Source organism: Aedes aegypti, chromosome 2 (assembly GCF_002204515.2).
Source record: "Aedes aegypti strain LVP_AGWG chromosome 2, AaegL5.0 Primary Assembly, whole genome shotgun sequence".
NCBI lineage: Eukaryota > Metazoa > Arthropoda > Insecta > Diptera > Culicidae > Aedes > Aedes aegypti.
The window spans coordinates 352,305,608-352,333,501 of NC_035108.1; the positions used below are offsets into that span (position 1 = coordinate 352,305,608).

Here is a 27,894-nt window from a genome sequence, read left to right on the forward strand (position 1 = left end):
CTTCGAGATTAGTGAACATCTTGATTATTGCGACCGGCATTACTTCTGTATTGGCTAGCCCCCCCCCTAAGCCCCCTCCAGAAAAAAAAACCTAACTACGCCAATGCTGTCGTGCTGGAACATTCCTGACAACGGCACCTGGATTAAGACACCCCAAAGTTACTGGAGATACATAATTCTATATTTGGGACACGCAAAAATGTTAATTTTGATCCGCTGTGTTGTCAAGATTTCTAAAGAAATCACTCGGTACACACATTGTTTCAGCTACATTGGAATTTATTGTACAGTCTGTAAATGAGTGAATCATTTGGGCAGCTGGGCATCATTAGAAATGATTTTGACGCAAAGCAAACGAAAGTATCACTGTGATGGAATGTGCTGTTTTGAAAACCATGAAGCCCGGATAGCTCAGTCGGTAGAGCGTTGGACTGTGCAAGTCCCTATCCCGGCTAGTTTTTAATTATTTGATGGAAATTTACTGGATTGATTCTTTGACTAATTGATTGTCAGATAACAAGGATCGTGCTAGAAAGATACACACATGAATAAAAATTGCCTGTAACACGCTATAAACCGCTCTACCACTTTTACTGGATTCACACTACCATTGGAACAGAATTTATAAATGTGCGTGGTAATGGAGTTCGAGTTATGATAGATCAATTTCATGGATTACAAAATAGTTATGCCGTAAAAACATCATTTATAAAAACTGTAATTAAAAAAAAAATAATTCGATGCTCAAATTATTGTTATTTTCGATATTCACCACATAAGTTTGAAACAGCAATTTGTAACTATCAAATATTATATTATATCATTCCATTCTAGTTCGAAAGCAATGGCGCCAAACGCCATAGGAATCATTCCCAATTGTGTGGAAGCTACCACTGGATGCATTTCCAAGTTCCAACCCATCCATGGCTTTCCCCAATGCATCAAATCATCTGTCATCATTATCGGGGCTTATCGGAGCGGAAGTCGCAAAACGAAGCACCCTTTTAAAAGCTCTTTCTCTCTCACTATTAGACGCCATCACTTTACGTTCCGACGTCAAGCTGCTCTTGCACTGCTGTGGCAACCAAATATAGGGTAGTCAGATTTGTTAGGAATATGTGCCACTTTGAATCCGAGAAAGTATGGCAACCCTCCAACCAAGAAGCGCATCTTTGGAACGACACGCTGCTTCCATATGCTTTCGTACACTGAGGCAAAAATCTCGCATGATTTTCATAAGATCACACTAATGAACGCGTTTTTTATTATTTTTTTGTTGGTTCATAAGACACTTGTGTATTTCATTCGACGAGATTGAGATTCATAAGACAAGTGTATTTTTTTCATAACAAACAATTATCAATGTCATAAGAACGCTTATGAACCCCATTGCTCATCATTGTGAAGAACCACGTGAGGCAAATTTTCTCATTTCACTATCAGAAATTCAATATGGCTTCCGAAATGGTCGTGTTTGCTGATTTGTCGTTGGCTGACTCCGTTTTTAATGCATCAAAGGGTAAATATTTTCTATTTATCATCAATTCCGCTGTAACTAACACTTTCTTGCGAATAGATTAAGGAATTGGATCCAAACAATAAGATTTGGGAATGAAAATTCAAAACAATTTGTATGACGCGTAAGAAATCACAAACCCCCCTCATCCATTAATCCGCCCCTAACGTAAACCTGCGACAATTCAGGCGTTCTTCACAGGTTTTCTCAATAATGTTTCGCTGCTATGATATACTTTGCGTTCAAAATAGGTTAGCCAACTAGAGAAAATCGAATTTTCAGCCATTTTTGTGTATCGCAAATCGATTCTAATGCTTACAGTAAAGGGCTTTGATCGAATTGCGGCGTGACAAAATGGATGAAAATTTGATTTTCCCTAGTTGGTTAACCTATTTTTCAACGCGGATTAGTATTATTCATTCATTGAAATGTATAATCTAAAGCTCAAATTACACAAGACAGTCTTATGGAACCAAGAATGGTTCAGAACGTAATTCATAAGACTATCTATGGATTTTGTTATCAAGTCAATGATGGTTCATAAGATCATCTTACGAAATTCCTTCGAAGTGTATTATGGAAACAACATCTGCCGAAAACCATACGATGGTCTTATGAATTTCAAAGATTTTTCTTGTGTCGTAATTCCATAAGCAAATCTTATGACAGTCGTACGTTTGCTTTCCTCAGTGTATGAAACCAACCCACAGTGGTTGGATCTAGAACAAATGTCGGCCAGAATCTTAAACTACCGACAATGAGAAACAAAATTCAATTTTGAGGTTCTGGCCGCCCTCGAACCACTGTGGCAACCGGAGCAACGAGCATAATTATGAATCACATATCTCGACATATCCCCCATTTCTCTCCCAGGCAAGCGAAAATTCAGAACAATTACCTCATCGGCGGGATCGTAGTACTGCTCGAGGTACGGATGCGCCAGGGCTTCCTCGACCGAAATTCGGTTATGCGGGTTGAAGGTGAGCATCTTGCCGAGCAGGTCCAGCGCATTCGAGTCGGCATTGGGGAACAACCGGGACCACGGGACCTTCGGTTTGTACGGCAACGACTGCAGGTAGCTGCGGGCCTTCTCGTTGATGATGCACTCGAGGTCCTCCTGGGAGGGCGAACCCAGCACGCCCAGGATGTGGTTCAGCTGGTCCAGGTAGTGCTTGCCGGGGAAGATGGGCCGGTTGCTGAGCATCTCCGCCAGTATGCAGCCCACCGACCAGATGTCGATCGATTTGGTGTAACCCTGCGGAAGGAATAGGGGGCAATCGGTTAGTTAAAATTTGAGGGGCGGGTAACCAGAACTTTTGACAAATGGGGACAAGCCTAATTGTGTATTCTCTTACCTTGGAATTGAGCATGATTTCCGGCGCTCGGTACCATCTAGTGGCAACGTACTCCGTCAGGAAGCCGGTGTGGTCATGTTCCGGGTCAGCCACTCGTGCGAGACCGAAATCACAAATCTGCGAGCAAACAAGAACAAATAACAAAGTTGATAATGAATGAATCAGAGCGGCCGGCACAATGATTGCGATTACACATTAATGACTGGAAGCATTTCTGATTCTGGTAGCTACTAATCCACTCGGTACACACATTGTTTCAGCTACATTGGAATTTATTGTACAGTGTATAAACGGGTGAATCATTTAAGCAGATGACCATCATCATTAGAGATGATTTCGACGCAAAATAAACGAAAATATCACTGCGATGGAATATGCTGATTCAAAAACTACGGAGCCCGGGTAGCTCAGTCGGTAGAGCGTTGGACTTTTAATCCAACGGTCTAGGGTTCAAGTCCCTATCCGGGCGACTATTTTTTTAATATTTGATGGATTTCTTTAAATCTATCCTTTGAGGATTTCGTAGAAAATTCAGTAAGGATTTTTAAGAAAATCCTGTCCCGATTTCCAGGAAAATCGTCTCCGGATTTCGAGGAAAATCCTGTCAGTATTTCGAGGAAAATTCTGTCAAGATTTCGAAAAAAAAACCTGTCAGTATTTCTAAGAAAATCCGGTCGGGATTTCAAGGAAAATTCTGTCAGGATTTCGAGGAAAATTTTGTCAGGATTTCGAAGAAAATCCTGTCAGGATTTCGAGAAAAGTTTTGTCAGGATTTCGAGGAAAATCCTGTCCGGATTTCGAGGAACATCCTGTCCTGATTTCGAAGAAAATCTTGTCAAGGATTTCCAGGATTTCAAAGAAAATCCTTCCAGGATTTCAAAGAAAATCCTTCCAGGATTTCGAAGAAAATCCTTCCAGGATTTCGAAGAAAATCCTTCCAGGATTTCGAAGAAAATCCTTCCAGGGTTTTGAAGAAAATTCTTCCAGGATTTCGAAGAAAATCCTTCCTGGATTTCGAAGAAAATCCTTCCAGGATTTTGAAGAAAATTCTTCTAGGATTCCGAAGAAAGTCCTTTAAGGATTTCGAACAAAAATCCTTTCAGGATTTCGATCAAAAATCCTTCCAAGATTTCGAACAACAATTCTGAAAGTATTTCGAACAAAAATCCTTCCAGGATTTCGAACAAACAATTCGAAGAAAATCCTTCCAGGATTTCGAAGCAAATCCTTCCAGGATTTCGAAGAAAATCCTTCCAGGATTTAGAAGAAAATCCTTCCATGAATTCGAAGAAAATCCTTCCAGGATTTCAAAGAAAATCCTTCCTGAAATTCGAAAATCCTCGCAGGATTTCGAAGAAAATACTCGCAGGATTTCGAAGAAAATCCTTCCAGGATTTCGATGAAAATCCTTCCAGGATTTCGAAGAAAATCCTTCCAGGATATCGAAGAAAATCCTTCCAGGATATCGAAGAAAATCCTTCCAGGATATCGAAGAAAATCCTTCCAGGATTTCGAAGAAAATCCTACCAGGATTTGGAAGAAAATCCTAGCAGGATTTGGAAGAAAATCCTACCAGGATTTGGAAGAAAATCCTTCCTGGAAATCGAAGGGAATTCTCGCAGGATTTCGAAGAAAATCCTCGCAGGATTTCGAAAAAAATCCTCGCAGGATTTCGAAGAAAATCCTCGCAGGATTTCGAAGAAAATCCTTCCAAGAATTCGAAGAAAATCCTTCCAGGATTTCGAAGAAAATTCTCAAAGGATTTCGAAGAAAATCCTTCCAGGATTTCGAAGAAAATCCTTCCAGGATTTCGAAGAAAATCCTTCCAGGATTTCGAAGAAAATCCTTCCAGGATTTCGAAGAAAATCCTTCCAGGATTTCGAAGAAAATCCTTCCAGGATTTCGAAGAAAATCCTTCCAGGCTTTCGAAGAAAATCCTTCCAGGATTTCGAAGAAAATCCTTCCAGAATTTGGAAAAATTCCTTCCAGGATTTCGAAGAAAATCCTTCCAGGATTTCGAAGAAAATCCTTCCAGGATTTCGAAGAAAATCCTTCCAGGATTTCGAAGAAAATCCTTCCAGGATTTCGAAGAAAATCCTTCCAGGATTTCGAAGAAAATCCTTCCAGGATTTCGAAGAAAATCCTTCCAGGATTTCGAAGAAAATCCTTCCAGGATTTCGAAGAAAATCCTTCCAGGATTTCGAAGAAAATCCTTCCAGGATTTCGAAGAAAATCCTTCCAGGATTTCGAAGAAAATCCTTCCAGGATTTCAAAGAAAATCCTTCCAGGATTTCGAAGAAAATCCTTTCAGGGTTTCAGGATTTCGATCAAAAATCCTTCCAAGATTTCGAACAACAATTCTGAAAGTATTTCGAACAAAAATCCTTCCAGGATTTCGAACAAACAATTCGAAGAAAATCCTTCCAGGATTTCGAAGCAAATCCTTCCAGGATTTCGAAGAAAATCCTTCCAGGATTTAGAAGAAAATCCTTCCATGAATTCGAAGAAAATCCTTCCAGGATTTCAAAGAAAATCCTTCCTGAAATTCGAAAATCCTCGCGGGATTTCGAAGAAAATACTCGCAGGATTTCGAAGAAAATCCTTCCAGGATTTCGATGAAAATCCTTCCAGGATTTCGAAGAAAATCCTTCCAGGATTTCGAAGAAAATCCTTCCAGGATATCGAAGAAAATCCTTCCAGGATTTCGAAGAAAATCCTACCAGGATTTGGAAGAAAATCCTAGCAGGATTTGGAAGAAAATCCTACCAGGATTTGGAAGAAAATCCTTCCTGGAAATCGAAGGGAATTCTCGCAGGATTTCGAAGAAAATCCTCGCAGTATTTCGAAAAAAATCCTCGCAGGATTTCGAAGAAAATCCTTCCAGGAATTCGAAGCAAATCCTTCCAGGATTTCGAAGAAAATTCTCAAAGGATTTCGAAGAAAATTCTTCCAGGATTTCGAAGAAAATCCTTCCAGGATTTCGAAGAAAATCCTTCCAGGATTTCGAAGAAAATCCTTCCAGGATTTCGAAGAAAATCCTTCCAGGATTTCGAAGAAAATCCTTCCAGGATTTCGAAGAAAATCCTTCCAGGATTTCGAAGAAAATCCTTCCAGGATTTCGAAGAAAATCCTTCCAGGATTTCGAAGAAAATCCTTCCAGGATTTCGAAGAAAATCCTTCCAGGATTTCGAAGAAAATCCTTCCAGGATTTCGAAGAAAATCCTTCCAGGATTTCGAAGAAAATCCTTCCAGGATTTCGAAGAAAATCCTTCCAGGATTTCGAAGAAAATCCTTCCAGGATTTCGAAGAAAATCCTTCCAGGATTTCGAAGAAAATCCTTCCAGGATTTCGAAGAAAATCCTTCCAGGATTTCGAAGAAAATCCTTCCAGGATTTCGAAGAAAATCCTTCCAGGATTTCGAAGAAAATCCTTCCAGGATTTCGAAGAAAATCCTTCCAGGATTTCGAAGAAAATCCTACCAGGATTTCGAAGAAAATCCTTCCAGGATTTCGAAGAAAATCCTTCCAGGATTTCGAAGAAAATCCTTCCAGGATTTCGAAGAAAATCCTTCCAGGATTTCGAAGAAAATCCTTCCAGGATTTCGAAGAAAATCCTACCAGGATTTCGAAGAAAATCCTTCCAGGATTTCGAAGAAAATCCTTCCAGGATTTCGAAGAAAATCCTTCCAGGATTTCGAAGAAAATCCTTCCAGGATTTCGAAGAAAATCCTTCCAGGATTCGAAATCCTTCCAGGATTCGAAGAAAATCCTTCCAGGATTTCGAAGAAAATCCTTCCAGGATTTCGAAGAAAATCCTTCCAGGATTTCGAAGAAAATCCTTCCAGGATTTCGAAGAAAATCCTTCCAGGATTTCGAAGAAAATCCTTCCAGGATTTCGAAGAAAATCCTTCCAGGATTTCGAAGAAAATCCTTCCAGGATTTCGAAGAAAATCCTTCCAGGATTTCGAAGAAAATCCTTCCAGGATTTCGAAGAAAATCCTTCCAGGATTTCGAAGAAAATCCTTCCAGGATTTCGAAGAAAATCCTTCCAGGATTTCGAAGAAAATCCTTCCAGGATTTCGAAGAAAATCCTTCCAGGATTTCGAAGAAAATCCTTCCAGGATTTCGAAGAAAATCCTTCCAGGATTTCGAAGAAAATCCTTCCAGGATTTCGAAGAAAATCCTTCCAGGATTTCGAAGAAAATCCTTCCAGGATTTCGAAGAAAATCCTTCCAGGATTTCGAAGAAAATCCTTCCAGGATTTCGAAGAAAATCCTACAAGGATTTCGAAAAAAATCCTTCCAGGATTTCGTAGAAAATCCTTCCAGGATTTCGAAGAAAATCCTTCTAGGATTTCGAAGACACTTTTCTTAGGATTTCGAAGAAACCCCTCTCAAGATTTCAAAGACAATCCTTTTAGAATTTAGGAGAAAATCCTTTCAGAATTTCGAAGAAAATCCTTCCAGGATGTCAAAGAAAATCCTTCCAGGATCTCGTAGACAATCCATCCAAAATTTCGAAGAAAATCTCTTCCAGGATTTTGAAGAGAATTCTTCTAGGATTCCGAAGAAAATCCTTTCAGGATTTAGAACAAAAATCCTTCCAGGATTTCTAACAAAAATCCTTAGAGTATTTCGAACAAAAATCCTTCCAGGATTTCGAATAAAAATCTTTCCAGGATTTCGAGCAAAAATCATTCAAGGATTTCGAACAAAAATAATTCCAGGATTTCGAAGAAAATCCTTCCAGAATTTCGAAGAAAACCCTTCCAGGATATCGAAGAAAATCCTTTCAGGATTTCGATGAAAATCCTTCCAGGATTTTGAAGAAAATTCTTCTAGGATTTCGAACAAAAATCCTTTTAGGAAATCGATCAAAAATCCTCGCAGGATTTCAAACAACAATCCTAAAAATATTTCCAGGATTTCAAGCAGGATTTCGAGCAAAAATAATTCCAGGATTTCGAAGAAAATCCTTCCTGGAATTCGAAAATCATCGCAGGAGTTCGAAGAAAGTCATCGCAGGATTTGGAAGAAAATCCTCGCAGGATTTCGAAAAAAATCCTTTCAGGATTTCGAAGAAAATCCTTTCAGGATTTCGAAGAAAATACTTTCAGGATTTCTAAGAAAATCGCTCCAGGATTTCGAAGAAAATCTTTCCAGGATTTCAAAGAAAATCCTTCCAGGATTTCGAAGAAAATCCTTCTAGGATTTCGAAGAAATTCCTTCCAGGATTTCGAAAAAAATCCTACCAGGATTTCGTAGAAAATCCTTCCAGGATTTTGAAGAAAATCCTTCCAGGATTTCGAAGAAACTTTTCTCAGGATTTCGAAGAAACCCCTCTCAAGATTTAAAGACAATCCTTTTAGAATTTAGGAGAAAATCCTTTCAGAATTTCGAAGAAAATCCTTCCAGGATATCAAACAAAATCCTTCCAGGATCTCGTAGACAATCCATCCAAAATTTCGAAGAAAATCTCTTCCAGGATTTTGAAGAGAATTCTTCTAGGATTCCGAAGAAAATCCTTTCAGGATTTAGAACAAAAATCCTTCCAGGATTTCTAACAAAAATCTTTAGAGTATTTCGAACAAAAATCCTTCCAGGATTTCGAGCAAAAATCTTTCCAGGATTTCGAACAAAAATAATTCCAGGATTTCGAAGAAAATCCTTCCAGAATTTCGAAGAAAACCCTTCCAGGATATCGAAGAAAATCCTTTCAGGATTTCGAAGAAAATCCTTCCAGGATTTTGAAGAAAATTCTTCTAGGATTTCGAACAAAAATCCTTTTAGGAAATCGATCAAAAATCCTCGCAGGATTTCAAACAACAATCCTAAAAATATTTCCAGGATTTCAAGCAGGATTTCGAGCAAAAATAATTCCAGGATTTCGAAGAAAATCCTTCCTGGAATTCGAAAATCATCGCAGGATTTCGAAGAAAGTCATCGCAGGATTTGGAAGAAAATCCTCGCAGGATTTCGAAAAAAATCCTTTCAGGATTTCGAAGAAAATACTTTCAGGATTTCGAAGAAAATCCTTTCAGGATTTCGAAGAAAATCCTTTCAGGATTTCGAAGAAAATCCTTTCAGGATTTCTAAGAAAATCGCTCCAGGATTTCGAAGAAAATCTTTCCAGGATTTCAAAGAAAATCCTTCCAGGATTTCGAAGAAAATCCTTCTAGGATTTCGAAGAAATTCCTTCCAGGATTTCGAAGAAAATCCTCGCAGGATTTTGATGAAAATCCTCGCAGGCCTTCGAAGAAAATCCTAGCAGGATTTCGATGAAAATCCTCGCAGGATTTCAAAGAAAATCCTTCCAGGAATTCGAACAAAATTTTTCCAGTATTTCGAAGAGAATCCTCGCAGGATTTCAAAGATAATCCTTTCAAAAATTCGAAGAAAATCCTTTCAGGATTTCGAAGCAAATCCTTCCAGGATTTCGAAGAAAATCATTTTAAAAATTCTAACAAAATCCTTCCAGGATTTCGAAGAAAATCCTCACAGGATTTTGAAGAAAATCCTCGCAGGATTTCGAAGAAAATCCTCGCAGGATTTCGAAGAAAATCCTCGCAAGATTTGGAAGAAAATTCTCGCAGAATTTCGAATTTCGAAGAGAATCCTTCCAGGATTTCGAAGAAAATCTTTCCTGGAATTCGAACAAAATCCTTCCAGGAATTCGAACAAAATCCTTCCAGGATTTCGAAGAAAATCCTTGCAGGATTTCAAAGAAAATCCTCGCTGGGTTTCGAAGAAAATCCTCGCAGGATTTTAAAGAAAATACCCGCAGGATTTCAAATAAAATCCTCGCAGGATTTCAAACAAAATCCTCGTAGGTTTTCAAAGAAAAATCCTGTCAGGATTCCAAAGAAAATACTGTCAGGATTTCGTAGAAAATCCTGTCAGGATATCGAAGAAAATCCTGTCAGGATTTCGGAGTAAATCTTGTCAGACTTTCGGAAAAAAAATCCTATCAGACTTTCGGAAAAAATCCAGTCAGAATTTCGGAGAAAATCCTGTCAGGATGTGGGATATAATCCTGTCAGGATTTCGGAGAAAATCCTGTCAGAATTTCGTAGAAAATCTTGTAAGGGTTTCAAAAAAAATCCTTTCAGAATTTCGAAGAAAATCAGGATTTTGAAGAAAAATTTTTCAGGATTTCGAAGAAAATCCTGTGAGGTATTCAAAGAATTGCTTTCAGTTCTTCGAAAAAAATTCTGTCAGGATTTCGAAGAAAATCCTTTCAGGATTTCGAAGAAAACCCTCACAGGATTTCAAAGATATTCCTCACAGGAATTCGAAGAAAATCCTCTCAAGATTTCACAGGATTTCAAAGATATTCCTCACATGAATTTCGAAGAAAATCCTTTCAGGATTTCGAAGAAAATCCTGTCAGGATTTCGGAGATAATCCTGTCAAGATTTCGGAGAAAATCCTGTCAGGATTTCAAAGAAAATCCTGTCAGGTATTCAAAGAATTGCTTCCAGGACTTAGAAGGAAATCCTGCCAAGATTTCGAAAGAAATTCTTACAGGATTTTAAATACAATCCTTTCAGGATTTTGAAAAAAAAATCCTTTCAGTATTTCAAAGAAAATCCTTACAGGATTGCAAAGATATTCCTCACAGGACTTCGAAGAAAATCCTCATAGGATTTCGAAGAAAATCCTCTCAGGATTTTGAAGAAAATCCTTTAAAGATTTCGAAGAAAATCCTGTCAGGTATTCAAAAAAATTGCTTTCAGGACTTCAAAGAAAATCCTTTCAGGATTTCGATGAAAATCCTCACAGGATTTCAAAGATATTCATCACAGGACTTCGAAAAAAATCCTTCCAGGATTTCGAAGAAAATCCTGTCAGTATTTGGAATGAAATTTTTTTCAGGATTTCAAAGAAAATCCTGTCAGGATTTCGAGCAAAATCCTTTCAGGATTTCGAAGAAAATCCTCTCAGGATTCCGAAGAAAATCCTCTCAGTATTTCGAAGAAAATCCTTTCAGGATTTCGAAGAGATTTTTTTCAGGATTTCGAAGAAAACTGTGTCAGGATCCCGAGGAAAAACCCTTTCAGGATTTTGAAGAAAATCTTTTAAAATTTTCGAGAAAAAATCCTTGCAGGGTTTCGAAGAAAATTCCTGCAAAATTTCGATGAAAATCCTAGCAGGATTTCAAAGGAAATCTTAGCAGTATTTCGAAGAAAATCCTTGCAGGATTTCAAAGTAAATCCTTTCAAAATTTCAAAGAAAATCCTCTCAGGATTTGAAGTAAAAATCTCACAAGATTTTAAAGGAAATTCTTCCACTTTTGTGGCTCTAAATGAACAAATTTTGGCACTTTGATGATTATGGGTCACCCCAATGAACACAATTGCGAGTTACAACCCCTGTTTCCAAACCCCCGGTTACTCACCTTTAAATCACAAGTCGTATTCAGCAGCAGGTTGCTCGGTTTCAGATCCCGGTGGAGCACGTTCGCCGAGTGGATGTATTTGAGACCGCGCAGAATTTGGTACAGGAAATAGCAGATATGATCGTTACTAAGTCTCTGTGGGAAAAAAGAGAACAAATGAATCACATCAGTACCTATGCCTCCTCTGTGTGGTGTTTAGTAGTTCGGTAATGTTGGACTTTTGGTTGCTATGGAGGGAAAATGTGAAAAATGGGAAAGGCAGGGTAACTGAAAATAATTGCATCATTAGCATCGAAGGTCACAGCTGTTGGTGAGAATGGGTCGTTTGTTTCGAGCCTGCTTTCAGGTGAAAAAGGTATACACTTTCGCGTGAAAAACTGAAACATAGAGAAACGACATGGATTAAGTTGACAGTGTAAATTTAAGCGATAATTTCTATTTAGGCTGTTAAAGTTGCTTATTTTGCCAACATCAACTGCCGTTTGCTCGACACTTAAGCCATTTTTCTGATCAATTTCCGAGAGGAAGGAAGTATAAAATCATAACCGTTCAAATTTCTGGGGAAATCAGCGAAGCTTTTCACGTCGTAAATTTAAATCTTCGGTGGGATTTACAATTTGCTATAAGGTCGCCCTGTATCCGTCAGTAATATATCCCGTGATGCCTCATCCAAATCCAATTACGCCCGTTATGTTCGTATTATAATTATCAACTTTATCGTCTCATTTCCAGCCCAAGCATTGCCGTCATCTTCAGACGCTCTCATCTAAAATCATAGGCGCTGTAATGAAACCGTAGTTTCTATTAGAACAAAGCTCCTTTCCTTTCCAGATAACTAATCAGCGACAGGGCACAGGCCCCCAAGGGCACAAATTATTATGATTCCAATTAAGGTGATTCCCTGGCTGAAAATTCGCCTTTCTCAGCTTTAAAGGAAAGCACCAGGAATATTTCGCATACCTGCTTGTCAGATGTTGAATTACAATCGTCTGGAAATTTCCCTTTTTACCGCTAAATAAACGAAATGTGTAAAGAGTTGCTGCCATTCTTCTATCGGTGCAGCTATGGTGGGCGTTAGAAATGAGTAACTCAATTGCTCCACATTGCGCCATTAGTGTGGTACTTTCAGAGACAGTGACGAAGTGCCAGTCAGTCTGGACTATCCTGAAAGTCGGAAACATTTGAAAAAAAAAAACGGCAGCTAAATTAAGAAGCATTTAAAGAAGGGGAACATTCGTTAGACATTAGCAATAATTAGAGCATTTCTAGCCATCAATAAGTCAAAATAGTACTCAAAATATATTTACAACCGGATAATCGATAAAATAAGGAATGATACATTTTAAAATAGCAATAACAATCAATCGATGTTCATATAACAAACTGTAAATAATCAATAAAAAGAATAATAAAAATTTTCACCTAAAAAATTAAACTATATCATCTTAAAGTGCGATTAGCCAAACAACATGTTTTTAAATGATATTTTGGAGTTTTCAATTGATTTACTCGAAATTATTGCTTGTTTAGAATTACATTATTGGCAGTTTTTGAATAAAGTAGTGATGGTTATCCTGTCTCTCGAGCATGATTATTTTTATCCCCATTCAAAAACCGCCCATGGCCCACAATAACGAAATGAACACGGCTTGCCCGGTAGCTGGTTTGGACGAGATGCTGCCGACAGCAATTTAATTAAATCAAACGATGCAAGTAGGGACTGGTGCTCTGCCTTCCGGTTTTGCTTCCAAGCTGGGCACAATTCCGGGAGTTTCTTTGTCGGTCGGGCAAGCAGCAAGTAGCGAATACATTTTCTTTTGAATGCTGCGAAACGAAGCCTGTCATGAATTGTTAATAATACGCAAGGAATTCTGAGCCGGTTCGGGAAAGTGATGGATGAAATTTTCGCTTCTTTCGATTTTAATTTAAAATTTTCGGCAGATTTTCTGGAGTAAAGCAATGACGTCATTAGACTGCAGTGCGACTTTCTGGTATAATGAAATGAATTATGATGTTCATTGATTTTTTTAAAGTATGAAGTTCCATGTCTTCTTCTTGGAATTACGTCCCCACTGGGACAGAGCCTGCTTCTCAGCATAGTGTTCAATGAGCAATTCCACATTTATTAACTGATAGATTTCAATTTCAAAGTTGCCATTTTCGCATTCGTATATCGTTAGGCAGGTACGATGATACTGTACCCTGTATGCCCAGGGAAGTCAAGGAAATTTTCATTACGAAAAGATCCTGACTGGGAATCGAACCCAGACACCTTCAGCATGGCTTTGCTTTGTGGCCGCGGACTCTAACCACTTGGCTTAAGAGAACCCCTAATAAATTTAACCTATTTCTACATAATCATACAAAGTACTAATCGTAGCCAGATAAGATTTCAACGATTTTTTATAATTTTATTCGACATTTGCTCCAACATTGGTTATTCTGGTGGTAGGTCATTTGGCATAAAGTCTGCAACCAAGGATTTCTTAAGATGACATTCGTTTCTACGTTCCAATTGAATCCCTTTGACGACTTCAGGCTTATTTTGGAGTCAATTGATACAAAATGACACTTTATTCAACAATCATATGCTCTTGAATAAACTAAAGTATATAAAGAAAGTTATTGCCAATAGTATTTTATTGTTTATCTAGAAATGAACCTCCTATCAAATATTAATTCTTCTTTTGAGTTTCGCTATTTGAATAAATTTTTGTACAGAAGACTTTGATATTTAGCACAAATTTACCATTCTTTCAAACAAAAGATGTTCTTTCTAAATATGATGTAACCATAATACCTATTAAACTGGAAAATTCACTCAAAAATATATGTTAAAATTCAAGTTATGTCTGATGTTCTGCCAAAATTTCATTCAAATCGGTTTATAAAGAACTGATATATAGCTTACCAAAGTTGGTCATTTTGTATGGAAAATCGAAAAAGTTGCAAATGTATTGTCCAATACCTTATATCACAAAAAAGCTCAAAGACACTCTATGTTCTGGGATGTTAAGAAAATTATTATTCAGAGGAGATCTTCCACCAGACCCGTCACGAGTTTTAGTTATGCTCTTTAATGTCACAAAAATTTTTGACATCCATGCCTTGGAAAATCTCTGAACGACACCACGCTTGTTGAGAACTTACCAAAATTTTTGCTAGGGGCTCATTGGTGTTGAGCTTAAAAATATGCCGATATTCATTCTAAGTCACTCATTATGCCAAACGACCATTATGCCAAACGACTTCATTCCAAACGGGGTACAATCCATTCAAACTTAATGGAAACCAGAAATGTTTCCTTCTTTTATCAGAAGCTATTCTTTCTTCGTTTTCCACTTATTCGGCCTAATGACATGTTCGGCATGATGATCCATTCGGCCTATCGAACTTTGACCAAACATGACTCAGCACCATATGTTTTATTGGGTGTGTGATCATTAGGCCGAAACCTTCAAAAAGCAGTTTTTTCAATGATTTGTTTGTTCTTTAGCATTGTTTTTGTTTATCAAGATTTCTATTTTTAATAAAAATAAAACATATTTTTTTATGAATATAATCTTTAAATATTTCAAATGAAATATTCTCTCCAATTAAGCTAAGTGGAGAAATTCCAGCTGGTATTCGTGGAGGTATTCCGTGAGGAATATTATTTGAGGCATTCCAAAGGGTATTCCAGAAGAGATCTTTTGAAGTATTCCTTGAGGAATCACTCGAAAGATTTCTGAGGACATGGATGGAGTTATTACTAGCAAAATCCCTAAAAGTATTCCTAAAAGTATCTTTGGAGAAATTTAAAATCCCTGGAAAAAATCCAGGAGAAATTTCTGAACGTTCCTGATGAAATTCATAAGAAAAATTTCGAAGAAATTCTAGGAGGAATCACCGAGAGCCTAATCTGAAAGTATTCCTGGAGCAATCTCTGGAGAAATTCCAGAAAGAATCATTGAAGAAATTCCAGAATGAATCTTAGAGCATTCCTTGAAGATATTCCTTAATTAATCCTTGGGGATATTTCTAAACGAGTCCTTGAAGGTATATCTGGATAAATCCTTTAATGGTTTCCTGGAGGAATACTTGAAAGTATTTCAAGAAGAATCCCTGGAGGTATTCTTCCAGCGGTCCTTCCAGGAATAGCTCCAAGGATCTTTCCATGAATAGCTCCAGAGATTCCTTCAGGAATACCACCAGAGATTCCATCAGGAATACGTTCAGCGATTCCTTCAGGATTACGTCAAGAGATTTTTAAAGTAATACCTCCAGGAATACCTTCAGGGATTCTTCCTCGAATAACTGCAAGGATTCCTCCAAGAATAAATCAAGGCATCTGGAGGAATATCCCCAAGAACTCCGTCTGGAATATCCCCATGCAATATCTTTAAGGATTGCTCTAAAAACCTCTTCATCTTCCTGGTGGTATTCTTGGAGGTATTCCTGGAGAAATAGTTTTTGTGGTATTCCCAAAGTTAGGTATTCCAGAAGAGATCTCTTGAAGTATTCCTTGAGGAATCACTCGAAAGATTTCTGAGGACATGGATGGAGGTATTACTTGCACAATCCCTGAAAGTATTTCTAAAATAATCTTTGGAGAAATTTATTCCTGAGGAAATTCATAAGAAAGTTTTTAAAGAAATCATAGGAGGAATCGCCGAGAGCTTGAAGAGTCTGAAAATATTCCTAGTGCAATCTTTGAAAAAAATCCTGCATCATATGAGACATTCTTGGAGCATTTCTTGAAGATATTACTTAAGCAATCCCAAGTCCGTGGGGTATATCTGGAGCAATCCTTTAATGTTTTTTCTGGAGAAATACTTGGAAGTATTTTAAGAAGAATCCCTGAAGGTATTCTTCAAGCGGTTACTTCAGAAATACCGGATCTCTCCAGGAATACGTTCAGAAATTCCGTCAGGAATACGTCGGGGGATTTCTCCAGGAATATCTCCAGGAACTCCTCCAAGAATACCTCCAAGCATTAATCTAGGATGGCTTCAAAGCATTTCTCCATAACCCCCCAAGAACTCCGTTTGGAATATCCCCAAGGATTACTTATGGAATATCTTCAGGGATTGATCCAAGATCCTCTTTAACGATTCTTTCAGGAATACCTCCAAAGATTGCTCTAGGAGTACTTTCCGGAATTCCTCGTGGGACTCCTTCAAGGATTATCCAGGAATTTGTCTAAAAAATTCTTCAGAGATTTTTCAGTAACTATTCCAGGGATTCTTTCAGGATTTTTCTTTGCACAAATTTGCATTCCGTCGGGAACATCTCCAATATTCCTTTAGACTCTCAGGGACTCTTATAAAGATTCCTTACAAAAAATCTCTTATGAATTTCATCAGGTACTTTCAGGAATTTCTCTTGCTATTGTTCAAGGGATTTTACAGGAATTTCTCCGAAGATTCTTTCAGGAATACTTTCAGCGATTTTCTTGGTAATACCTCCATGGATCTCCAGGAACTCCTCCAAGAATACCTCCAAGGGTTCTTCCTAGAATACCTCCAAGCATTCCTCTAGGATGACTTCAAGGCATTTCTCCATAACCCCCCAAGAACTCCGTTTGGAATATCCCCAAGGATTAATTAAGAAATATCTTCAGAGATTGATCCAAGATTTTTTTCAACGATTATTTTAGGAATACCTCCAAAGATTGCTCTAGGAATACTTTCCGGAATTCCTCGTGGGACTCCTTCAAGGATTATCCAGGGATTTGTCTAAAACATTCTTCAGATATTTTTCAGTAACTATTCCAGGGATTCTTTCAGGATTTTTCTTTGCACAAATTTGCAATTCGTCGGGAACATCTCCAATATTCCTTTAGACTCTCAGGGACTCTTATAAAGATTCCTTACAATGTTTCGTCCAGGGTCGATCAGGCCCTACGTTGTGTTATTTGAATTGGTCCCGAAGGGGCAGACGAATGAACGAACTACGCAAACTACTATCACGATAATTGATTTATTGCCCACCACCGAGAGGCAGTGCTCCTGCTCGGTGGGGGATATGAAACGTAACGATAACTTTCAGGAATTTCTCTTGCTATTGTTCAAGGGGTTTTACAGGAATTTCTCCGAAGATTCTTTCAGGAATACTTTCAGAGATTTTTCTAGTAATACCTCCATGGATGTCCCCAGAATAATCTGGAGTAATTCCTCAAGGAATATTTCCAGATATCCCTCCTGGAGTACCTCTTGAAATATTTCGAAGAGTATATCCCGGAATACCGCCAAGAATACCACCAGGAATTTCTCCAGAAATACCTCTATAGATTATTTTGGACATATTTTCAGAATTCCTCCTGAAATACCACCAGAAATACCTCCTGGGCTCCTCCAAGGATTTCTCTAGAATACCTCCAGGGTTAACTCCAGGAATAACTAGTTTCTACTAGGTGAAAGTATTTCTAAAGTCTTATAAAATAATTTCAGAGTGTCTTTTAGGAATGCCTCCAGAGACTTCTCCAGGAATACGTCAAGGATTCTTAAAGTAATATTTTCAAGGTTTCTTCCTGTGATACACACTCAATCTGTTCGGTATAAATAACTGGGTTTTGGAACTACCGAAAAAGTCAGTAAACTAAAAAAAAAAAGGTCAAAAATCGAAAAACAGAGATTTTTCACTGACATTTTGCAGAGAGCTTTCTTTTTATATCATATATCGATAAAAAATAAAACATGGTGAAATTTGCTTTTCAATCACGCGTGGCGACAGTTTTCATTTTACTGACTTTTTCGGTAGTTCCAAAACCCAGTAAAATTTTACCGACCCCAGTAATTTAATCTAAGTGTGTATCTGCTAGGAAGACTCTTCTTGGATTTCCTTCGACGATGCTTTAAGCCATTTTTTCGAGAATTTCATAGAAATTCTCAAGTGATTTCTCCAATAACTTTTCCAGGGATTCCTGCAGAAAATCATTCAAAGATTCCTTCTGGAACACTTCCAGGTTTTCCCACAGGAATATCTCTAGGGATTCCTCTAGGAATATTTCCAAGGAAATTTTCAGGAATACCTCCGGAGGTATTTCCCTGGATTCCAGGAATATCTTCAAGGATTGTTTGCTTAAATAGTGCATTTAGAGATTTCTCCAGGAATACCCTCAACAATTTCTCCAGTAATATTTTCAAAAAAAAATTTCAAAATGCTCGTTCTCAGCAATACTCCAACTGATTTCCGAAATTTTTGGCTTTTAGTGGAAGGAAATAGTTGTACTAGCTTTTACAGTTAGTGCCGCCACGCTGAAACCCTCCCCGTTTTTGTGCGACGTGAGTATTTCAGTTTTTTCTCTAAAATCTGATCTAATAGCTCTGTTTTTTGTTTGTTTGCTAGTGACCCAAATCTTGTCAGACAGGTGCCGTTTAGTGAAGGAATAGATGGGGAACACTTGGTTCCGATGATAAACAACCTAGTTATCCAGCGAAAGATCCGGAACATCCGTGAAAATGATCAATTCATGAAAATAATTCAAGACAGCTTCGGTTTTTTTGCTAACTCATCAAAATTCCTTATTATAGAACGTAATAGGTAATTTGAATTGTTCATAGACCTGAGTGGTCATGATAAAAGTGGTCATCTCGTTAAAATCAACCTAGACACACGTAGTTTTTTTTACAAACCTCCCGTATGTCATGTATTGACATTTGTTTATATACCATCCTTTATGTTGTATAATAATTGATTTTAATAAGTTCAACTACGGTGTTAAAAATGATCTATAAATACCTATGCAGTTGAACAATGCAAATTATACGTTGTGTTCTATAATTATGGTTTTTGACGTACGGCGGTCCATGATGACTTTTACGACTAATTTTGTGTATATTCTGGTGAAAGTTGTGGACTACTGATGGACCATTTCACCACTGGACCACTACCATGGATTACTCATGGACAATTCCAATAATCTTTTACGTTATAAGGAATTATGATGAGTTTGCAAAAAAAAAAACTACAGTTGTTTCGAATTATTTTCATTAATTGACCATTTTACGGATATTGCGCATTTTCCTTTAAACCAGGTTGTTAACCATTGAAGCCAAACATTCTCCAACATGTGAGTGTCTATTCATGACCGGCACCTTTCTGAAAAGATTTAAATCACTTCTAATCTTTCTAATTCTGAAAAAGAGAAAAAAAACACATAATTACGTCTTACAAAATAGCGGAGGGTTTCAAAGAAAGGAAACATTTTACGACTATTTTGTGACAGAATTCGTTGATTTTGAGAGCCTAAACATCCTCAACAACTTTTCAGGAACATGATCCTCAACATATTATATGGAAGCGTTTAGATATTGTTGGCCTAATTTCAGGTTCAACTGCACCACTATGCGGCAAAATTACGTATCCTTCGTTCCACCATTAGTAAATCATTCAAATCTACGCAGGTCCTTAATGTCCTTGACAACGTAGTCGGAAACATCGTCTTCAAAAAAGTTCAAAGGGATAGTTAAAAACGTTTGCCCAAAAACTAGGTGCAACAACCCCACTGTAAAACAATCCTACAGATTTTTCAGTCCACCATTCAGAAGCTATAATGGTCTTCTAATAGCTTCGGAAAAAAAAACTTAAATTACCTTATTGAAACGTTTGAATAATTTTGCCTAATTATCCGATTCATTAGCTCCACTGTGCTATTGAGTTTCGGCTAGTTCTGACAATGACAACCATAAAAGTCTGCTCATCGACTTCACCGAAGCAGTACTTTTCAAAGTACATCGTTGAAAGGTTTACATAATTTTATTTAACATATGCAATCAATGTGTCAAAATTCAATATTATTCGCACCGCCACCCGAAGGTACCGGAAACATTCTCAAAATATTGCACAGAAACTTCTAAATACTATTGCAACAATTTAGCCAAACTCCTACGGTGACCTCATGCGCCATCTACGCTTTTACTAAGCACGGCATCCTCAAAATGCTTCACAGGAACAGTTAATTAATTTTGACCAGTATCGGATCAAATTACCCCACTGTGAGGCAGAATGTCGAATGTATTAAACTAAAATCAATACTTAATAAACATTTTATCCGAACATGAAAGCAACATTACCGATTTTGTCTATAAAAATAAAAAATGTTTTTTGCGTTACGCGACACCATTTGCAGAACCCTGTTGGAAGTTAAGCGTAACGCGGCGCTCATAAAATTAAATCAATGAGATTCTGTAATTATTCAATATCGTCTTCCAGTTTGAAGTCATTTTCTGGTATTAATCAATACATAGAAGGATTGCCTAGAACAAACCCGGATTCTAAAATTTATAGCAGAGCAGATATAAGCGATTGTGGACTGATGTTTGAAAAAGTGCATTTCAGCGATGGTGTCGCGTTACGAAAAGCAACTGCTTTTCGTTACCATATATACAGTGTTAAGTTTCAAAATGAATGTCACAACATCGAGTACATTGTAGTAGTAGTTACATGGTCACAAGGCATATTTCCGAGAACAGGCCTCATTTGCTAATGAAAATCGGTTCCTCGTGGTGTCGCGTTACGCTGGAATGTGTCTATAGAAATTATTACTGGACAATTCCTGCACAATCATATCTTCATTAGGCTCCTGGAGTGGCTTACTCAGGACATACCTGAAATAATTCTCAAATATGCTTTTTTAAGTATTGTATGAAGAATTTTATAAATGTCCTGGAAGAATCATTGATTGAAGCTCCTCATGGAAAATTTCAATTGAACTTTTACAAAAATTTCAAATAAATGACCCCCAGATGTGACTCTTCCAGATATTCCAGAAGTATATCATACAAGATGTTATTAAAGAGTTTCCCTGAGAAATTAAAGCTAGAACTCGTTGGAAAATCACATCTAGATTTTATTTTTGCAAGAAGGAAGGAAAACTCGCTGCAATCTGGAACAGTTCCTAGGGCAATTCTGGAGAAAGCCCTAAAAGGGTCCTCGGAACAGTTTTATTCTTAAATCCGGCTTAAGCTAACGAGCTTTTATTTTTATCTCTTATCTGTACAAAAAGATGAATCATTTGTATTATACCTAGAGAAGTCCCTATGGAAATTGTTGTACGAATTTCGAAAGAAATCGCTGATAAAATAAATCTGGAGGAAACAGATCGAAATTGCCTCAAATGATTTCTTGAAAATACATGGAGAAAATGTTTAAGGAATCCTTGCTGGAGTTCCGAGAGGAATCTCTGAATGAATCTGAAAATAATCCTTGGTTTGTTTCTTAAAGGCATCGTTGGATATATCCGTGAAGAAATTTGTAATCAAACCTCGATAGGAATTCCAAGGTGCTGATGGTTTTCATACAGAATTTCAGGATTACTTTAACAATTCGGAACGTCCTGAAGGTACACTTCGAAGGAAGGAATTCCAAGAAAAAACTAAAGTAGAACTTACAGGAAGAATTTTTTATATCACTCCTTGAAGAATTGCAGCTGGAACAATTTCAAAATTTTAAATAGAACTTTGCGGAGAATTTTAGAAGTGCTTTATTTGGTAGTACCGTAACAAGTTCCTGGTAAATTTTAAGACTATCTTCTGCAGAAATCCTGAAATAAATTCGTGAAGAAATCCTAGACAAATTTCCTAGAGATGTCTCAAATTTATTTTTTTGTAGAAAGTCCAGAATAATCTCATGAAAGATTTCGTGGAAGAATTCCCGAAAGAAATTTCGGGAAATTTCCCGAAGGAACATGAACTCACTAGAAACGAACGTGTGAAAGTAGAGTAATTCTTATTTTAGTGATTCTGTTGGAATCATCGAATTCAATTCTTCAAGAGACTTAAGAAAGGGCTTGATACTGATAAGAAAATCGAAAAGAAAGTAGGTGAGAAAATTATGCTATCAGTAGAGCAGTTATTGTAGAAACCAACAAATAATTACATACGAATATATTTTCCCAAATTTTGGAGCTGTCTTATCAGATATTGGGTTGTAAACCTTCCTGACCAAAAACTTTCTCAGTGTAAAATAATATGTCAGCTCGATCAGGAATAAATCAAAACATAGGCCTTCGTGGAAAACATCCAGTCATCTGGCTACAGTCTTGAACAAACGTTCCAGAATAACCATATAAAATTATGCCTCTTATTAGGTTCTTTCTTGTGATTTTTCTCCAGCCCGTAGCCCCTTCGCGAAGAAAGCCATCACGAAAGGCAAAGAAGCACACAAAAATATAGCAAACTTTGTTTTCATTTCATCTTGCAGAGAGAAACAGAGAGCAATGCTGTTGCTGTTGCCGGCTGGATGCTTTCTACCAACACTAGAAAGGGGAGCCCCGATGCCGATGAATAATTCAAAAAATTTCCACTTGCTTTTGTTTCCAGCAAAACAGAGCAAGGGAAGCAACAATGCAAGCGACGAGCTTTTTTGAAATTTCCATTTTTCCTACGGGCGGCACACAAACACACGAACTCTTTGGCTCTTGGGGTGGTGTTGCAAAGCGACGGGACTTTGATATCGAGGAAAATTCAAGGAAAACAATAGAAGGGTAAAACGAAAGCAAAAACAACAGACTGGAACGGTCTCCTCGGCATGGGTGTTGCCATAGCGTAGCAGAAGGGTAGCATGAAAACCCTGGTGCAATAAAAAAATCGCTACAGGAAATAAACTTGTTGTCTTTTGCACTCATATTAATAAATTAATTGCGCCACGATGATGTCGACGACGAAGTTTTTGGCACTGTTGTGAGAAACTCAAATTCTCATGGCACACGATTGAAGTTTTTCATGCGTGAGATGTCAGTTACGCAAGTTAGCATTAAAGTCGTGATTGAAAAATGGGGTCGCAGGACCCCCACCCTCTGATGTAAATCCTGTCTACACCGATGTTTCCCAGGCTTGGGGATGTTTAGGAAATGAGTCGAAGCAAGAAAAAGGGGTGAAGTTTTCTTTGGGCCATCTCCCTTCCCTCTACACCACCCCCGACACTCACCTGTGTTTTCAGCAGTTTGTATAGATCAGTCTCCATTAAACACTGAACAATATATACATCTTTCATCTGTTCTATACTAGGCACCCGCAGGATATCTCTTATGTCTATGATCTGTGGAAGAAAGAGGAGAAGAAACCAAACGCAGGAATTAGTATTCAGGAAGTTTTCTTTTTTCGTTTTTCAGAAAGTTTTTGGCTTTTGTGCACGCTGAAGCTGTATGAATATAACAGTGCTTTCAGGGGAACGACTTTCCCATGGAGCCGCATGGTGGTGTGTACAGAGTACAGACTATAGAATAAAACACAGGGCTGGTAGCGACCTAGTGTCTTAAAAATAGGAACTTTAGAAAAAAAAAAAATGACAATACAGAAAGAGACAAAACATGACCCGTAGAATAGCAATGCATATACTGACTGTACTGACTGTACTTCGTGATTGATCGGAACTGGTAAGAATTGCACTTCGATCCAAATGAATAAGGGATGGGGCTTTCCGTTTACTCTCAAAGTGCTCATTCTGGCAGCTCTCATATTATTTATCAACAACGGGGCCAAGTCCTTACAGTCAGTTGGGATGGGGAAGGAATGTTAGTGGGTAATTGTTGCTTCTAGGGACCGAGAATACCTCTACATTTCCACAATCTCCACTGGAAGGGTGTTGATTAGTGAGGGACGATAAAGATCTGAGAGTCATGACCTTTGGTCGGTGATGCGATCCTCGGATGAAAAGGAAAAATACAACTCTTACATAAAACTAGTTTTGAATTTTTATCTCGCGGTGAAAATATAAAGCTAGACTAGAAGAAGTATAAACAAGTACGTCGGCATCCATAATGTCCAACTATTCAAAGGTTATTTTTAGTAATGACGAAAATGAAAGGTATATTAAAACTATATGAAACCGGAATAAGGGTTTATGTCGACATGACGAACCATCCATAATTTGTTTAAAAGCATGAAACGAGCTCACCAGTTCCATCCTCGACTGAACATGAATGTCTTTTCGAACTGGCACCACGCGAACCGAACACGATTGGTCTTGATACCGTCGCAGACACCAAACAGGAGCATGCAACGGATTTCCCAAACAAAAAGAAACCAAATATGAAACAAAAAAGAGACCGAACATGAAACAAAAACACACAAAGATATCAGAAACAGGAATCAAGAGATAGAAGTTTTCATGAAGACTCCTCAGAGAATCCGACCAGACACTCTAAGGATATTTCTGATATTTTTTTGTGGTTTCTTGTGACATTGCGATAATTGTTACTGTTCATATTACAGAATGGCTTTTTATTATTTTCTCCAGAAATTTAATCAGCAAATAAATTAATGTGTTTTCTCAAAGTTTCCTTTGGATAGCATTCTGAAGATTTCTTCAGAAGTTCATGAATTTCGGTCTAAATTTCTTCCATCAATCACTTCAATTCTTTCAGAAATTTCTAAAAGAAGTTTTAAGAATTCCTCGAGTAATTATTCCATAAATTTCCCTAGGATTCCGTCCAAGATTTCCGTTGTGGACGTCTTCAATATTTGAAACAATTATTTTCGCCAGACGTTGCTTAAGACAAACGTTTTCCTACAAAATTGTCGTTCAGGATTTTCTTTAACCCGTATTCGACCGGGTTACGATTTTTTTTTCAAATTATGATTGTGAACGTTCAATTCAACGAATTTACCTTGGTTTTCACTAAATGCAATCCATTCATATGCTGGGCACAAGTGGACCAATTTATTCCCGATGGCCGGAGTTATTCCGGTGTTCTCCGGGTAAAAAATCGATGAGCAGTGATGCAGTGATGAGCTTTATATGTCATCGTTTTCTTGGTATGGTCTCGAAAGGCCACGTTTTGGTCCTCAGGGAAATGTGGAACAACCGTAGAAGTGGGCATATCCTGAAAATTGAGCTGGGATTTTTCTCAAACGACGTGCAGTGATGAGCTTCAATTCAGTATATCTTTTTTTTTCTAGGTATGATCTCGAATGGCCATCTCTTTGTCCTCCGCAAGATCCGGAACATACGTTAAAACAGATATGTCATATATGACCTAGTGAGCTGGGATTTTTTTTCGAACAATCTATTTATTTAGTTGATGTTACATCAATTCGGTCCATGGCTGTGTCTCTCCAACTTCGATTTTGGCCCACGTTCTCCAGATCTTGTTGCACCTGATCATGCCACCTCGCTCGCTATGCTCCCCGCGTTCTTGTGCCAACCGGATTCGACGCGAACACCATCTTTGCAGGATTGTTGTCCGGTAGTCTTGCAACATGCCCTGCCCAGCGCACCCTTCCGGCTTTCGCAATCTTCTGGATACTGGGTTCGCCGTAGAGCTTAGCGAAAGATCCGAAACATCCGTTAAAATGGACAAATGCTGACAATTGACTCACAGAGCTGCGATTTCTGCCAAGCGGATTTTCTTGATCATCAGAAGAACCACGAGGTGGCCATTCAAAACCAGGCTACGGTGACGACATTGATACGATTCTGAAACCACGAACGCAATTTTTAGAAGAAATTGTCAGCATATGTCCATTTTTACGGATGTTTCAGATCTTCATACAAATATCTTTATAAAGAAATTGATGGTATACTGATGTGAAGCTTATCACTACACGTCGTTTGAGAAAAATCAACTTTTACGGATACTTCTAGAGGGACTCGATAACGAATCATTGGTCAAACTTATTGAGGAGTCCATGGAAGTACTCTAAATAGATATACTGGAGGAATACCAGAGAGAAGCTCTGGATAAATTTTCAATGGCATCCATACCGAAATAACTGGAAAAATAATTATAAAAATCGGCATAGAAACTTCTCAGGGCATTCTTGTAAAATTTCCTGAAACCACTGATTTCTCCATTTCTATTAGATCCACAAAGGTTCCAGTTGTGGATTTGGTAAACCTCCTAGAACATGAGAAATCGATGAAAAATCTTGCGATAGTTGCTGGAAATTTTTTTGATGAATCCCTGTGAATACAGTAAGATAATAGTACTGGAATCTAGAATCTACAGCAAATCCTGATGAAATTCATCAAAACGTGTCTTGAAAAATGTCAGGACGCATTTCTGTGAGAATTGGTGTAGGAATCTCTAAGGAAACTCGTGCAGAGATCTAAGTGTTCAAAATAATAGTAGTGAAAGGCGATTTTCATACAAAATGCTCAACTTTGGCATGCTGAAACTTTGTTTTCACAAGAGCAATCGGCATGAAATTTTGGCAGTGAACTACAAGTATACTCAATTTCATTATCATAAAATTTGAAAATTTTCACACTCCTGGTTAAAAAATTAAGCACCAGGTGAAATCGCTCAAAATAATAGTAGTTTTTCTTTTGTAAATTTTTGTTCAGCAACAATTTTGTAAAACAATGGCTTGTTTATACATTTATAGCTTGGGTGGAAATGGTTGAAACGATGAGTAAAGAAATATTCAAACACTCAAAATATAGTAGATATTTAAACTATTAAAACTACTATTATTTTGAACGATTTCACTTGGTGCTTAACTTTTTAGCCGGTAGTGTGAAAATTTTTAAATTTTATGATAATGCAATTGAGTATATTTGTAGTTCGCTGCCCAAAATTTCATGCCGATTGCTCTTGTGAAAACAAAGTTACAGTATGCCAAAGTTGAGCAGTTTGTATGAAAATCACGTTTCACTACTATTATTGTGAACACAACTGCATAATTGAAGCTCTCTATGGCTCTTTCGAAAGGTGATGCTTTCTTGGGTTCTATGCCGTTGGGCCGAAGGCTATCAAGCCGAAAAGGTTAGACCGAAAGGGTCATTAGGCTGAAAATTGTTGATAACACAGCGAAACAAAAATTACATCTTTGTGTGTCTCAAGGATAAAATTATGCGTCTCTAGTGGATTTGAGGCTGCTGAATTTGATGCCATTCTCAGAAATGTTGCAGTACTTCACAATTTTTAGCTACAGGTCGCCAAAGTTGTATTATATTAATGATGTTTAATAAAACTCAAACAATGTTTCATAAGAAAATTCAATGATCTAATCCACCAAGCATGCAAAACAGGACTTACACTTTCATTTCAGATGTAATTCGATTGTAATTACACGAATAAATTGAGATTGAATCGACTTTTTCAACTTGCTTGCATGGAGTCACAAAATTCTTCGTTTCTCTAATATGGCAAAATACAATACATTTCTAAACCAACACAAAATAACTTTGAGGCATCGGAAATATTATGAACTTTGTTGATAAGTATTGTTATACACATGAAGTTTGAATTCTTTGGCAAATGAAGCAAATAAATTGCCATGCAATCTGGCTATCTTGCATGCAAGTTGGCTGAAATAGTCAAATTTAGCATTTTCAACAGCCAATATCTCATAAACTAAATGTGCTATGATATTTCTGAAAACGGCAATGGATTCAGCAATTATGTAAATAGCGGTATTTTGGTTCAGGAGACAAAACCGTGTTGCGCAGTGTGGTTCTGAGGGGTCGTAATGCTGAATGAAATTTTAGGCCGAATGTGTTGTTAGAAGTTTGGTCAAGGATATCTGTATTGTTTTGAAGCTGTGAAATATAACTAGAAAAAACAGTATTTGTTTTAAAGAAGGAACACTAATAGAACAGTAGAGTATTTTGTTCACCTTAACTAGTCAAATGTTATTTGGGCCTAAAAACCTTCTCGGCCTAAAGTCATTCGGCTCAATGGCCTTCGGCCTAACGGCAT

At 37.6% G+C, this 27,894-nt stretch overlaps 1 protein-coding gene and 1 non-coding gene across 5 annotated transcripts in view; one reads left to right on the forward strand and one right to left on the reverse strand.

Annotated features, from left to right (window-relative positions):
* Positions 1-27,894, reverse strand: part of LOC5578960 (mitogen-activated protein kinase ERK-A) — a 364,872-nt gene that overhangs the window by 20,158 nt on the left and 316,820 nt on the right. For all 4 annotated transcript variants that reach the window (XM_021846321.1, XM_021846320.1, XM_021846318.1 and 1 more), the window contains 4 exons: positions 23,178-23,288; positions 11,268-11,402; positions 2,872-2,988; positions 2,415-2,771 (listed from right to left, as the gene is read on the reverse strand). In XM_021846321.1, coding sequence (XP_021702013.1) covers positions 2,415-2,771; positions 2,872-2,988; positions 11,268-11,402; positions 23,178-23,243 — 675 coding nt within the window. In that variant the 5' untranslated portion in view covers positions 23,244-23,288. The remainder of the gene's footprint in view (positions 1-2,414; positions 2,772-2,871; positions 2,989-11,267; positions 11,403-23,177; positions 23,289-27,894) is intronic.
* On the forward strand, positions 3,268-3,340 carry Trnak-uuu. Its single transcript has one exon. It is a non-coding gene; the product is annotated as a tRNA-Lys (tRNA).